We start from the raw sequence: 14463 nt of genomic DNA, 5'->3' as shown, positions 1-14463 counted from the left end.
TTTTGGAAATTCATAAGATGTTTATTCAGTGCACAATTTTGTTAAATATATTATTCCGAGTGCATAACATATTTGTTGAAGGCTTCATCTTTAATAGAAAAAAATCCTTAGCGATTTCAGTGACATGGAAACACAAGAAATTGATCACCTTGAAAAAGCACTTTAAAGATTTGCTTTTCCATTAGAACACATAGCGTGCATGAGCTACAGTCACTCATAACTTTTTAAATAATTGAGCTAAAGCGATGAGGGTTTTTTCTGTGTGTTTGAAATGATTTTCAGTTTTAAAATAAGCAATATTTTTTTTAGGGGGGGGGGGTCGTTTGGTCATTTTTGAGGTAGTGTAACCTCTTAATTGGTCATTGGCATGTCCAGAATAGAGGCATAATATGGTAGATATTTGCTTACCGTGGCGTGAAGACCGGGACATTTTTCTTGGCGATTTTTCGTTCTTCACCTGCTGATGCTCTTCTTCATGGTTAATAGACTCGTCACTCCTTTTCCTCTCATCCTCCAAAAAAAAGTAAATATGAAGATTTGATTATAAGCGAAACCAGAAGTTCGTTTATAACTAAATATTTCTAATTTCTCCTATACTAACTTTAATTTAGTAAAATTAGCAAAGCGTACGTCACTCTTTCATTTGGCTGAAGTTTCAAATTATTTCAAATGGAGTTTTTAACAAAAACAAAGTTATCTCAAAAAAAGAAAAAAAAAATGTCTTTTACGTAAGAAAGGAAATTCTTAGTTATTATTGATAGTGATTTCAAAGACATTCTTTCAATCTAATAGACGTTATATTTCAGAAATGTTTAGTTACTTAAGTCCCCTTCAGACCTGGTGTCCGGAATACTGGAGATACACTTTGAACAGCAGCTAATATCATTTAATAATTGATTAACTTACTTGATTTTTTTTGTTATTGACTCTTTACATTCTGCTTATTATAATCTGCGAAATAATTTTTCGGTTTTGGATTGACAACACTACCATATAAGGATTGGGAGATAAGAGAGTGGCTCATTTTTTTCAATCATGGATTCTCGTCTGAAAAGCGAGATTTTTTTTCCTGATTTTTTATAAAATATATGATCTTTAATTAATCGTTTCAAACGCTTATATTATGTTTTATTATTTCTTGAAGAGCATTTTATAATAAAGTTTGTTTGGTATTTTATCGTTTTTTTACATGAAATATTAATTTCAAAAATATAAGACCGGAATATGGGACGTCCCATAACTTTTTAAATTTTTCTCCTACAAACTTGAAATTTTGTCTATAAGATAACCTTTACCGTAGTACACTGTGTACCAAATATAGACATTTTGGTCAAGTACTTCATAATTCCAACTGAAGGGATTAAGTGGGAGAATTATAAAAACAGGGATATCTATTTCAAATGCAAACCGTAACGGTTAAAATAAGACAAAACAATGCTTTACAAAGACTTAATTTTAATTAAAATATTTTGAGGATATATGCTTTGATTTTTACCCCAGCCCCCTATTTTACGTTTTCCCGCTTGGTGCGTTATAATCACTAGTCCAACGGAACGCCTAAAATCGGGGCTCCACTGTATACCACCATTCTTTTCTCTCAATTAACTTTCGGATTACCGAAGTTCGGATTATCGCATTTCCAATGCATTCGATTTTCAATACGTATCTGATATTTTATCTTGGGTCTGCTGATTGTTTTTTTTCTCGATTAACATGCATTTTTTTGTCGTCTATAAAACGGAAGAGCCTACTCACTTCTGCAGAAAATCCTTCAACCAAGATAGCAACGAGGAGATTGAACAGGACATAATTCCCGAATGTCATGAGCGCTACGAAATACAGAGCTGCCCAGTGGGACGTTCTCTCCATGCCATTGAAGAGGACTATATTCCAATCTTCCTGCGTCAGGATCTGAAATGCAACAAGAGACGAAAACTTTCAACATTCGTGCAATGCAAACGCATACTTCCGTCAGAAATTTTAAACATTAATACTGCATCATAGATCAGACCTGTCATTTCAAAACTTTCCACGGGATGGGAGGTGGGCAAAGAGTATGAATTAAATTCATTTTATGGGAAAAAAAAACATCAAAATCCAAGCAAAAATACATAGTTACATTTTGTTTTCATAACCCCCTTCCTACGAATCACTCAAATGACAGGTATGCCATGGGATGTGATAAAAATATTTCCAACATAAACTGTTTAGAAGAACCAGAATTTTACCCAAAATTATTTAAGGTTTAATGCGCATGCAGACTTATTGAAATCGTTTTAGAGAACGTACGTAACACCATTGTACCTGTTCAATAGAAGAAGTACAGTTATTGTGGAACGGATCAAAGACCTTTTTGTTTTGTGTATTTGAGGCAGTGAAAAAAAAAGGGATGTAAGTGTCAAAATTACCAATTTCGAGATAACCTGAACCTTACATCTGTTTCGGGGCAAGAGGTGGTACTAGTAGCCCTGGTAGGTGCTGCTTTACAGCATAGTTTAGAAAAAAAATCAATGAAGGATCTGAACTTCAAATGCGTTTTTCTCAAAACTTGAAAAAGTTCTTTTTACGTTCCTTTACTTAACACTGTCACATTTGTTGTTGGTCCCCAAATGCATTTGTGAATGATCTTTTACTGTGAAGTGTGAGTCGCCTGTTATTTGTGCAAAAATTCAAACAATCAACAAAAAAAATAAAAAAATCAAAGTGCCTGGATACTTTTTACTATGTATCGTCTATGTTACGTTAAAACTTGGTTAGTTCCAAGTGCAGAAATAGCAGTACAGACGCCCCGAAACGCAGCGCTTCAGGTGCCGTGCCCTTGCGTGAAATCGAAATGATACGGAACGCCTAGAACCATTAGCTCAAGGTCGCAAACTTAAAACTTATTAAACTGCATTACGTTTCCACTCCTTGTTGCATGCTCTATCGTTGTAAAAAGTATGGGTGTAACGACCAAATGCATCTAAAAGAAAAATGTAATATACTTATAACTGCTATAAGAGTGCCTATATAATACAAAACGTATAAATGGAATTTCTTAAAATTTGAGGGTATAATAGAAACTTTTTGCAAGCGTATTATTTTTCAGCAGCTTGAAATCTATAAGAAACACCCAAAGTATATTGAAGAACAGAAAAGTCGTTAACATTTGATTTTCAGTATAATCTATAATGTAATGCCCTTAAATTTGATGTTTATATCTAATGTGTATTTTCAAGCATGCATTTCACTAGTTCACGACATACTCGCTTTGGGTGACATACCCGATTTGGGCCGCCCTCCACTATGCTCCAATCATACCTTCAGAGCAGACGACTGGCTAATTTGTTATGTAATCATTATACTACACACACAGACACAGAAATTATTAGCATGTTAGTACTTAAATGTACAAAACCTGTCAATATTTTTTTTTATTTTAGAGTTTGTTTCTAACACTATATTGATGCATACGTGAAAAGTTAGAAATATCAATAAAGATCGTAAGACAAGGATAATCTGAATTATATTTTACGATTACACTGTGACTGAATAAATTGGATGCGGATAAACGGTTGTGTGACGTTAATTATGAAATTGAAAAGAGTATAAATATACTATTTTCCATTCTTCTAATAATGTAAAATGTCTCCCGCTAAATGATTCTTCACATTTTACATTATCAACATACTATTGTCCAATGTACTTTTTTACATGTAAAACTTCCCCTTTAGAAGAAAATCATACATAAATGTGAGGTAGCTGTGCCAGTAAAATGATTTTTGGTAAAAAAAGAAAAGGATTGGCACATTTGCAGCTTATATTCTCTATGAAAGTGGCCCCTTAACCTTTTTGAGTCACGTATCATGAAATCATTTCTAACATCTTTATTGCCTCTTCATCGTCATTTATATAGCTCCTTTTATTCAAAGATGAATGATATTTTCCTTATGAGGATTTCGAAAAGACGATAACGGGGTTTTATTAAGCTGTCAAGCAACATGTAAAAGAGCATGTACTTGATACAAATTGATTTTAAGCATACTTAACTAATCATTCATTGAAACATTTCTTTATGTTTTTAACGGTACGTTTTATTTATGTCTATTAACTCTGATAATCTGAAGAAAAAAACCCTTTTTTGACATTTAAAATGACGTAAACAAATTTCCATTGTCAGAAATATCGATTTGCCTGCAAAGCAAAAATGGAAGTTTATTAACAAAATGAAAGAAACTTTTTCCCATTAATCCACGTTGTTGAAACAACCTGAAATAAAACTAACCACCACAAATAATGCTTAAACAGCCTGATGATTTCGAAAACAAAAACTTGTATTCTAATAGAAGTTTTTTAAAAACCATTAAATATTGTATTCCCACTTAAAGTTCTAACGCGGTTCAGACAAAAATATAACGTGGAGAAATTATCGGGATAAGGTTAGAAAAGTTATGAGACAAGCAACATACTAATGATCTGAAATCCGGAAAAGTTCAAGATTCGGAACTGCCGATGTCCTAAGTTGATTAGGTTTAATTTTCTTTTGGTTCTGGGAAAAATCTTTCTTTCTCATACTTTGAAGTTGAAGGAGATTTTCTGTCGATTATCAGTCTATTATGGCGAGGAAAAGCTTTCTTAAAACTATAACGATTAGGTGTGAAAATCTGATTTAGGTGAAGAAATCACTCACGGACAAAAGCGGATGGAAAAGGTGCAGTGTGTACTCATATATCACACCTATTATTTAGATGTAAACATGAGACGAAATCCAAAACTCATTTATATATTGTTAAGCTGGTAATTGAAAAAAGTCGTTCATAGTTGCAAGCATACGAACCAAGTGTTCGTAATGAATGCAAAGAGTGTTGTAAATAAACGTTTACTCTAGAAAATTTCGAACCCATTTCACTTTTCACTCCAGGTCCCCCGTACCTACCATTATTTGTGGTTTAACTGGTCGTATACCCTGAAGATAGCTCTGAATTTATGACCCAGACCAGAAGCCGAGCAATCCATGGTCCAACACTCCCAGAGGTATCGTTTCACTTAGAGGACTTTGTGACCACGAGCATATTTAATTAGAACCCATTTGTAACCACAGCTAAATCTTTGTGCTGTAGTCAATAAAGTATATAATGGGAAAAAAAAACAGACTTCTACGTCTAGATCTTATAAAACTAGTTGAAAGTTTTAGTCACAGAATCCCCTTGTTATAAATAGGCTTTTTATCTCTGTTTTTGTCGAACTTATTTATGTGTAGTGTGTGAAATTATCGGAATAGACATTATTTATGATTTTACATTTCGACCAATAACGGTGGTCTACGATTTTGACCTTATTACCAGCCGACTCAATCCCGCAAAAAATGTCGCTTCAAGTCAAAGCAGCTCAATTGTCTACAAATATTAGACATGGGCCTCGTTTCTGGATACTGATCAACAGTAGAGTAGCCAGGATTTTATTTCGGAAGGGGTCCAGTAAAATTTGCATGTACTCAAGTTTGAGTTTTCCTATGTATAAGAACAAGAAAATTATGTATAAAAAAAGGATAGTTTTATTTTTGAGTTTTCTTACTTATTTCGAGGAGGGTTCAGATCCCATGGACCCTTCCTTGGCTACGCATCTGCCAGTTAAATGACTTCAAGCAAAGAATGTTTATGAGATTTAGCAAAGGTATCCAGTGCTTTAGAAACACCTTTTATGCAGTACACAGAAATTGCCACTACGAGAGAAAATTTGTTTATAACTTCTCAGAGAATGTTCATACATTCCATTGTAATGGCTATAGAATCTAAAGAAAAGACTACAGAAACTTTAAAGGTGTGCGCAGAGCTTCAGAAATAGGGGTACCACTGTATCAGGAGGTTTAAATTTCGCTGAGAAAGAGGCTTCCATACTTGTTGACGCAAGAAATTGTTTTAAAAATTCTGAGTAAAAAAGCATTTTTAAAGCATATCATGTACGACGTTAATGAAACTGAAAGCCATTTTCGTACTAACTTTCGTTTCTGCGTGCTAGCGAGGGTTCCCCTGGTGACCCTCGTGCTCACGCCAATGAAGAACTATGAAATACATGTCTTGTCAACAAGGCAGTTGTTAGCTTACGTCATGGTGGATGTTATTCCCGTGCCACAGGTGCCACCCTACGGCATGGTGGATGTTGCTCCCATGCCGCAGGTGTCACTCCTCGTGTATTGTTTGGATTTAACATGTGGCCTCCCTTCTTACCTGGAAGACGGTAACTGTGGCCCACAGGAAGTTGTCGAAATTCATCCTGTCGCAGTCGCATGGGGGTTCCGGTTTCCACAGTTCTTCGCAGGTACACATCCCCCGACCGTCTCTGCGTCTGCAAAATCTACCTCCGAACAAATGCATGCCCAAGAGACTGCAGAGGTAGAGGCAAACACATAACTACAGTACGTCCTCTCCACAACCACATACTACACATCATCGCAGCCACATCGGGCAGCTCACACGTGTGTCCTCGTAAACTCTTTCACTCGGAAAAACTCAGACAAAGCAATGAACCGAGGAACGACTACGATTCGTGATGATCGAGAAATGCTTCAATCTTCTGGATAAAATCTTAAGTTTCTACTTCAAAGAGGTAAATGTTGGCAAGACTGGGTTGAGGAGCCATAAAAAGAATGCAGCTTCGTGGGAGTTATCGGACATGTGTCATAACAATTGTAATTTTAGTACATCCCTAAGACTGATTAATTTACATTGAAGCACGAGTTTTACAATTTGAAAGAAAAATCCAGTAACCCTTCTTTGTTGCTAACAACTGCATGATAAAGCAAACATGCACAAACGGGCAAACATGCCGATTGGCTGGGCTTGGAGATTTTCCCAATTGTGCAAGTGTTGACCTCTAGTTAACCAAGTTAAGATTTTATGCGATAAAATTAACCTATAGTCACTGCTAACGGGGTTTCAAAATTTTAAACATACAATACCTAAGGACAGCAAAACATCAAGGTCACTCACAAAACAGCGGAAGACAATAATTAAATCTATGAAATATTACGTTTAAGAAATTTTGCACACCATTAAATTGAAAGCAAAGAGTTGTGTCCAATTTTCAATGGTCATGCATACAAAGTTTTCAAAATAAAATTGCAAATGATAATAATAATAATAATAATTAGCTGCAGACCCGAAACGTTTTTTTTATTTTTTATATTGAGTGTTTTCTTTTTCACAAGAATAAATATTAGATCAACTGATTAAACAGAAACCAGAACTAGTTTTTTAGACGTAGCAAACATAATAGATGCAACAATATTTAAACAAGTTTTATCTACAGGCCCCAAGAGATTTTTTTAGATTTTTGCATTCATGTATTGCGTGTAGTAATTGATAAAATTCAAAAGAGAGTTTCCTCTGTAATCTTTACACATAGTAACATTGCTTAAAAGCCATAAACGTGGTGCAGTTAGCGGTCAACTCTTTCTCATGTTCAAATGCTGTCATTAAACCGAGAAATGTACCTAATTCTTTGAATGATTTTAGTAGAGTATTTTGCCAACATAATTTCTTTTAATAATTAAAAAAAAAAAACATTCTAACCAGCTCGATATGAATTTTTCCGATTATGAAAGAGTTCAAAAGGAGAATATATACAACACAGCATATATTGCTTTCTCAAAATTTCAGAAAAAGTCATATTTAGTCGTTGTAGCTCTTTGAATGCAGGACTTTTTTTTTTTTTTTTCGGGCTTCCTCATTTTTTTTCCATTAATGCACTCTTAAGTTTGAGTTCAACACGCGGATGAAAAATACCTTAATGGGTTTTTCGAAGATTTTACAACTCTACTTTTACAGCTAAATATATATGAATTTATTAATCAAAAATTACACATGCAAGGAAAACTATAGTTCTTGAGCTTTATTTACAGATGAAACCTTTCTAGTTAATTTTAGTAAGCTTAGAAGCTGTAAAAGAAATACAACTGTATTTGTTAGGTGCACAATTACGATTTTATCCTAACCCATATTTGCTAGAAAATGTCAAGAGAGTGCTCGAGGCAAAAAAGCCTTAAAACTGAATTTTAATGATATAAGTGTTTCAAAATTAAATTTAGATTGATGATTAATATTTTACTCTTAATGATAATATCAAGAAATAATCATGAAAACGACGCAAGAAGCATTAAAATCAACATTGGTCCACGGATTGATTTAATTGAACTGTATGGATCTTTGTCGAACAAGACATATTAGCCTACTCGACAATCAACTTAGAAGAAAGGATTTAGAAAGAAAATTCATTAAACTAAGATAAATATAAAAACAATCAAGAGACACAATACCAATAAAATGATAGAACAAGAAAAAAAAGTTGTGACGACGTTAAAAAATAATTTTCGAATACCAAAATGAGCACATGTGAAGGGCAAATAGTATTTTGAAAATTAAAAGGGATTTAAACTTGAAAATTCAAAAACTTTAAATAAAATGCGGCATAAAATGGCACGGTAAGCAAAAGAAAAAAATTGTAACTGAACAATTTGCCATACCTTACAAAATAAAGCTGGAGAAAATCTCTTATCTATGATCACAAAAAAAATATAGATTTCTTATTCAGGATGATACGTGTTTAATTTTCCTAAGATATTTGCACACACATTATTATCTTTCAATGTAATTGATAGTGACCAATTCTTCGCCAGTTCTTAAAATATAACTCATAAAAGTTTACAAAAGGTTTTTTTTTTTCTATTTTTTTTTTCTTTTTTATTTTTTTACTGTTAAGAAATTAATAATCGGTTGGAAATTTTACCATAACTCGTAACTCGTGCTTTTAAAAAAATCCAAATTATTACCAGTTTATTTGTCCTAAAGTACATTTTTACACAATAACGGTTCCTTCAATTTCATTGAACTAATTGAGCAGAAATTTCGGATTTATGGCGCTTGGTCAATAGATTAAACATACAATACATATACACAATAGTTCCTTCTTTCTTTTTTTCTTTAATCTTTTGCCTCGGATTGAACTTTCTTAATCTATATTTAACGATTAAGTTTTTATTCCAAGTTTTTATTACAATTTTCTGCACTATATAGATTTTAAATAAATGTGATTTTGTCAGGATAGCACCTTATGCAATAGTTATAGCATCTTTCAAATGAAATTATGTTCTTGGTCTTTTACTTTCAAAGCTGCTTTGCATTTATTGGACACTTACAACTCGACGCTCTGCATTTTTTTCAGTGGAGCTCTATCCGCTAATAAGCTACGAGAAACTCTTAAACAGGAAAGAAAAAATTAAACTAACTTGTTTGTACACATTCGAATGTATTCGCAAATACATTCATAATCATTCGAAAATGTACTCTACGAAAAGGGCTAGAGCAAGCCAATACAGGCATTCTGCCAACAATCTCTTCTATAATGAATCTCAAAATCTCTTCTACTAATAGAGGGGAAAATTAACGACATAAAGAATAATTCAATTTTAAAATCAGAACCAATCTGACGTCTGTTAAATTTAACAACTATCGTGTTTAACGAGAAATATTTCCGAGTTTTGGAGATGCATTTTAACGATGAAATTTGAAATCGAGATGCTGTACTGTAATAAAATAATTTTGAAAATTCTATTTTAAAACGATTTTAAACGATAATTTATGAAAATGAGTGATGGTCGTCATTCTCATTAAAAAGGTATTAATGAGAGACCAAATTATGAAAACTCCGGTATGGTTTTATTAGAAAATAATAACATTACTAATAGATTTTTTTTCCAACACATAAGCACATGAATCATTCAAATTAATAAACGATCAATGCAAACATTTTTTTCACCGTTTTGACCACTGATCATTTTATTTGCAGCTAGTTCCAGCTACTTTTTCAACGCTGACAAAGCTTTGAAAAAAGAGATACTTAAAAAAAAAAAACGGAGTATACGTCAGTATTTCAACATGCTGTTGTAGATGTTCAATGCGTGCTGCAAACTCCTTATCTCGGTTCAAAGCATGGCAATGCATTCAGTTTGAGCTATATTTGATTCATCCTGCTAATATATCAGATTTTGCCTGTAAAGCTTCGTCCCCGTTGTGAGATCCGTTACTTTCCATGAAAAATCAGGTTGATTACTGTACCTTTAACACTACGTAGACTTTGAGAAATGTGTTAATGTCATTGCTAGATATGATTTATTCTGGAACTATTGGAGTCATTACCTGGAATGCTGTATCGAAGCTTAAAGTCCTTTACTGGTGTTTCATCCAGAGAAGTATGGTTGGTGTTTTTTTTTTTTTTTTTTGTCATTGCTGACTAAATTTGTAATTTATCTCGCAAAAATACATAACTCATGGTATCTATGAGAATCAATAAAAATAGAGGGGATAGTGGTAAAATGCCCTTCAAACATCTGACTTTTCAAATTATTTACTTTTATGAAACTCCTTATCGTAAAATGCAATTCCTTCTATACTATATTCGGTTCATCTTTAAATAATGTAATACTCTTTACTCCCTCAAAGTTTTGGCTTCATTTACACTTCACGTGTGCTCATTCAGAAAACTTATTATTATTGATATCATTACCGTTTTTGATATTTCTTGTCTCATTCAAACCTTAGGCTATATGTCTACGTATCGGTCTCGAGAATGCTTCAAATTTGATAGGAAAAGAGGAAGCAATCGGAGAAATGATGTTATCTCTCGATTTTTGTGCAAATCGCGGAGCTGTGTGAGGCGTAGAAGAAAAAAAAAAACAAAAGCAGCGCAAGGGATAAGCAAGACTGCGAAAAAGTTATTTTCAACACAAGAATAACTATGTGTCTGTGCTCAGCGTCAGTGGAGAATCAAAGAAATAAAGGATTGCAAAAGGACACAATTTAATTGGGACTACTAAAATTCTAACTAAAGACAACATCAATGGTTTTAGTGTGTGCAAAGACAGTATCCATCCTTTGCGACAAAAACATATCTCGTTAAGCCTCAGTGTGGCTTCAGTAGCCAGCAAAAAAGATGTATTAGCAAAATAGTCCGGTTCAAAAAAGACATTTTCAAAACAGTGTGTCAAAAATTGAAAATTCAAAATATTGTAATTTTAACATAAAGCAAAAACAAAAAGAAAATATTCAATAACGGAGAAATGAAATAAAATAAAATAAAAACAATCAATAACAGAGAAAAAAAAATAAATAAAAACAGGAATAAAAATATGTAAGATTAAAAACAACTGCATTAAAATCAACTAAAATTTACATCGGCTTCCTTGTGTTAAAACACCACTACAATATTGTTTTAACAGTTGGTTATGTTTGAGTTTGAAAACCCAAATCTGATTTTCAAATTTATGACGTTTGGCAGAATTACAGCAATAAACCTATCCAACTTCATTACCGTAATGCGAAAGCAAGGTATGTAATCGGGAAAAGGTGGCTTCCATTCCTTAAATCAATTTATAGCAAGCATGGATGAGGAAGTTTAAAGCGCTAAGTCAATAAGAACTAGCAAGGTTTCATCGGATTAATAAAACTCGAGATAGTGGAAAAGGAATTAGGGTCAAAGTGGCGTAAATAGAGCGGCAATGCAAAGTCAAATAAGCAGTTAAAGCGGATCATAAAAGGAAATGAAGCGCCTTTGGATATTAATGAAATTTTAAGCAGTTAAGCCTAATGGTTAAGCTTTATGTAGATTCGTTAGCAATGGATAGAATGCTAAAATAAGCTAGACTAAAAGAAATCCCTTTTGGTCTTAAAATGGGAAATTCTTCAACCGGAGGTGGAAGCTGTTGGTGGGGATTCCTCTATTGACGCCACGTGGTTGAGGTTCGGGAATAATTGTGAGGACCAGTACCTGAAACACCGTGACTATAGCCCAAAGCAAAGAGTCAAAATTCTTCCGGTCACAGTCACTGTTGCTATCTTCGGACTTTTCGCAGAACTTACATCCGAAAAGGTTCATTCCGAGAATACTGAAAGAATGCGGAAAAAGGCAAAAAAAACCTCCAGTTAAAGTCAGAGTGAGGATGTCAGGCAAGTTTGGATTGCTGATGGAATAATGAAGTTGCATGTTTCCCCAGACAACGAAAAGGAAAGAGTGAATTTCAGTCAGCGAGCTGTTGGATGATTTAGTTTTTTTTTTTAAATCATTTCATGGGGACAATATTAATAGCTTTTAAAGTGACGTTCAAAATATATCTGTAATAGGTGTGACAACTCAATAGTAAGTAATTTAACTAATAGTTTCATTTAAACATTATTCATGCTTTAAACAATAGTAGTTTTCTGTTGTTACTATACTAAAGTGAAAACTTCAAACTTTGTGGAATAACTCATACTGTTGTAATGAAACGTTGCATGGTAAAAAAAAAACGGTAGTGACAGAAAATAAAAGGAATGATTGCAAGTCGGAAAGTATATGAAAGCTTAGAAGATTCAATACAATTTTCAGGAGATAAATTAATCTAATGCGTCTACTTTTAAGAAATAAAAATATCATTGTATCTGATCGCACATTTCGAATAAAGTTTCACATGCAAAGTTTTTTTACATGGTACATGTTTCTGATGAAGCAATTCTTGAAAATTCCAGATCGTTCCTTTTTGTAAGTTTCATTATTCCATCATCAATGTAGACTGATAGAATGAGTGCATGAACAACACAACCGTTCTCAACCCACAAGAACCGCAAAAACAAAAGAAAAGAAAACCAATACGGTCAAACAATAAAACGGAAAACAATATACTCACATAAAAAGAAATGTTTCACAAAAACAATGAAGAAAATATAGCATAACTCATCTAAAAAAGAATCGGAAACAAAAAGTAGCACCAAACACTGGGGAAAAAAGTCTCCAAAGCTTCAAAAAAGTTCTCACATCTAAAATCTTTAGAACGCTTTTTCACGTGTTTCTTGCAAAAAGTGCAGATAAATCAAAAATTTATCAACATAAAGTGAGAGACAAATAAAAAACCATGCTCATGCAGCATGCTGCGGATGCATATACTATAGAAATTTTCCATGCTTTAATATCAAGTCATTCATAAGAGGTTCCCAAACACTGTCAGCCACTTGGAAAGAGTCACAATTAACAAGACGGTATCCCATTGTATTCTCAGCAATACACGAAACTTCAGTACATTCAAACACAATGCCTCAAAATTATCTACCAATATTGAGCACCAAATAATTTTTTTAGTACCCAGATGAAAACTTACATGAAGATATTGTTATACTTGAAACAAAGCATAAGCTACCATCAGTACGTTATTTAACAGCGTTTATATGAAAAAAATCTTTTTTTTTTTTTTTAAATTTTAATTTGAAGCTTTTCACCTACACAAGTGTTTGACATATAATTAGGTTTTAGATGTAAAATCAATCACTCGTCCAATGAAATTATTGCGAAAAGTTTACCGTTGTTATATTGAGTCATCGAATTGTACTTTAAAATTACTTTCGGGTAGTATTTTTTTCTCTTTTACTTACGTTGAATCGACATCGTAGTAGAAGTAAATCACGGTAACTCCAGTAACGATGCCTGTAATAAAATTGTTGTAGAAGAAGAAGAAGTTAGGAGCTGCCTTTAGCTTTAAATCACACATTTGTGAAAAAATCATATAACTTCAACACAAGAAAATCCCTTGTCCTATGCAAAAACATCCAACACACAACACATTAATTTTGGGTAATCTAAAAACAGCAAATCACAGTATATTTACCAAAGGTGTTGTATTGGATTAATTCAATATAAGCACATGAAAATGGAGAAAAATAGCTGGAAGAGCCAAAGAGGAGAAGGACGGCACGAATGAGGAACAACTAATAAAAATGGTCGCCAGACAACAGGAAAAACTGCAGCGTTGGAAAACTTTTTTATTAGATAATCAAATACAAAAGCTATATACACATGTGTGTAAAATGCATTGAAGAGGCTAGAAACACGTTATGAAGCGAGAAACGGACCATAAAGATTTAAAACTGAAAAGTGATAGGTGACCATTATTGAGAACAAACTTGGAGATTGTTTTTTTTGCTTCGTGTAACGGTGGTTACAATTACACGAAAATAATGACTTTGGATATATTTTATGCTTATTCATTCTCTGGTTAAACTAAAATTTCTCTAGTTTAGTCTTTTTATTTAATGATTTTAAACAAAGCAGTGGCATCCATAAGAAAGTTAAAGCTTCCAAAGGGGTTTTAGCCTTTCTAAGTGATACATTTGAAATAATTTAACGAAATATATAGTTTTTTATACATAGTTTTGAGTTTGTATTCAAGCTTAACAATATAAAAAACTGTTTCTTTTTAGTACTGTACTTTTATTGAATACAAAACTAATAGACAGACGTTATTATATTTCTGCATTATTTTTTTTCTTTAAAATATTCTTACTATTAATGTTTTCCATTTTTTTTTCTATCTTCAAATTCAAGCTTTTTTGGAACTCGAAATCCATTAATATTTAGTTCTAAATGGAGACAAGGTAAAGGAATAATTCTAGGTTTTAGAATAAT

The 14463-nt window shown here is 33.0% G+C and overlaps 1 protein-coding gene across 1 annotated transcript in view; it reads right to left on the bottom strand.

The window, feature by feature from the left end:
• The window catches only part of LOC129220822 (voltage-dependent T-type calcium channel subunit alpha-1G-like), a 188240-nt gene that overhangs the window by 61819 nt on the left and 111958 nt on the right, over positions 1–14463 (bottom strand). The window contains exons 12-14 of the mRNA XM_054855252.1: positions 11800–11917; positions 1756–1911; positions 409–511 (exon numbers count right to left, since the gene is read on the bottom strand). Coding sequence (XP_054711227.1) covers positions 409–511; positions 1756–1911; positions 11800–11917 — 377 coding nt within the window. The remainder of the gene's footprint in view (positions 1–408; positions 512–1755; positions 1912–11799; positions 11918–14463) is intronic.

The sequence above is a fragment of the Uloborus diversus genome, chromosome 4 (assembly GCF_026930045.1).
Source record: "Uloborus diversus isolate 005 chromosome 4, Udiv.v.3.1, whole genome shotgun sequence".
NCBI lineage: Eukaryota > Metazoa > Arthropoda > Arachnida > Araneae > Uloboridae > Uloborus > Uloborus diversus.
The sequence above is the reverse complement of the archived record's forward strand: the minus strand, read 5'-3'. Positions and strand labels throughout refer to the sequence as shown.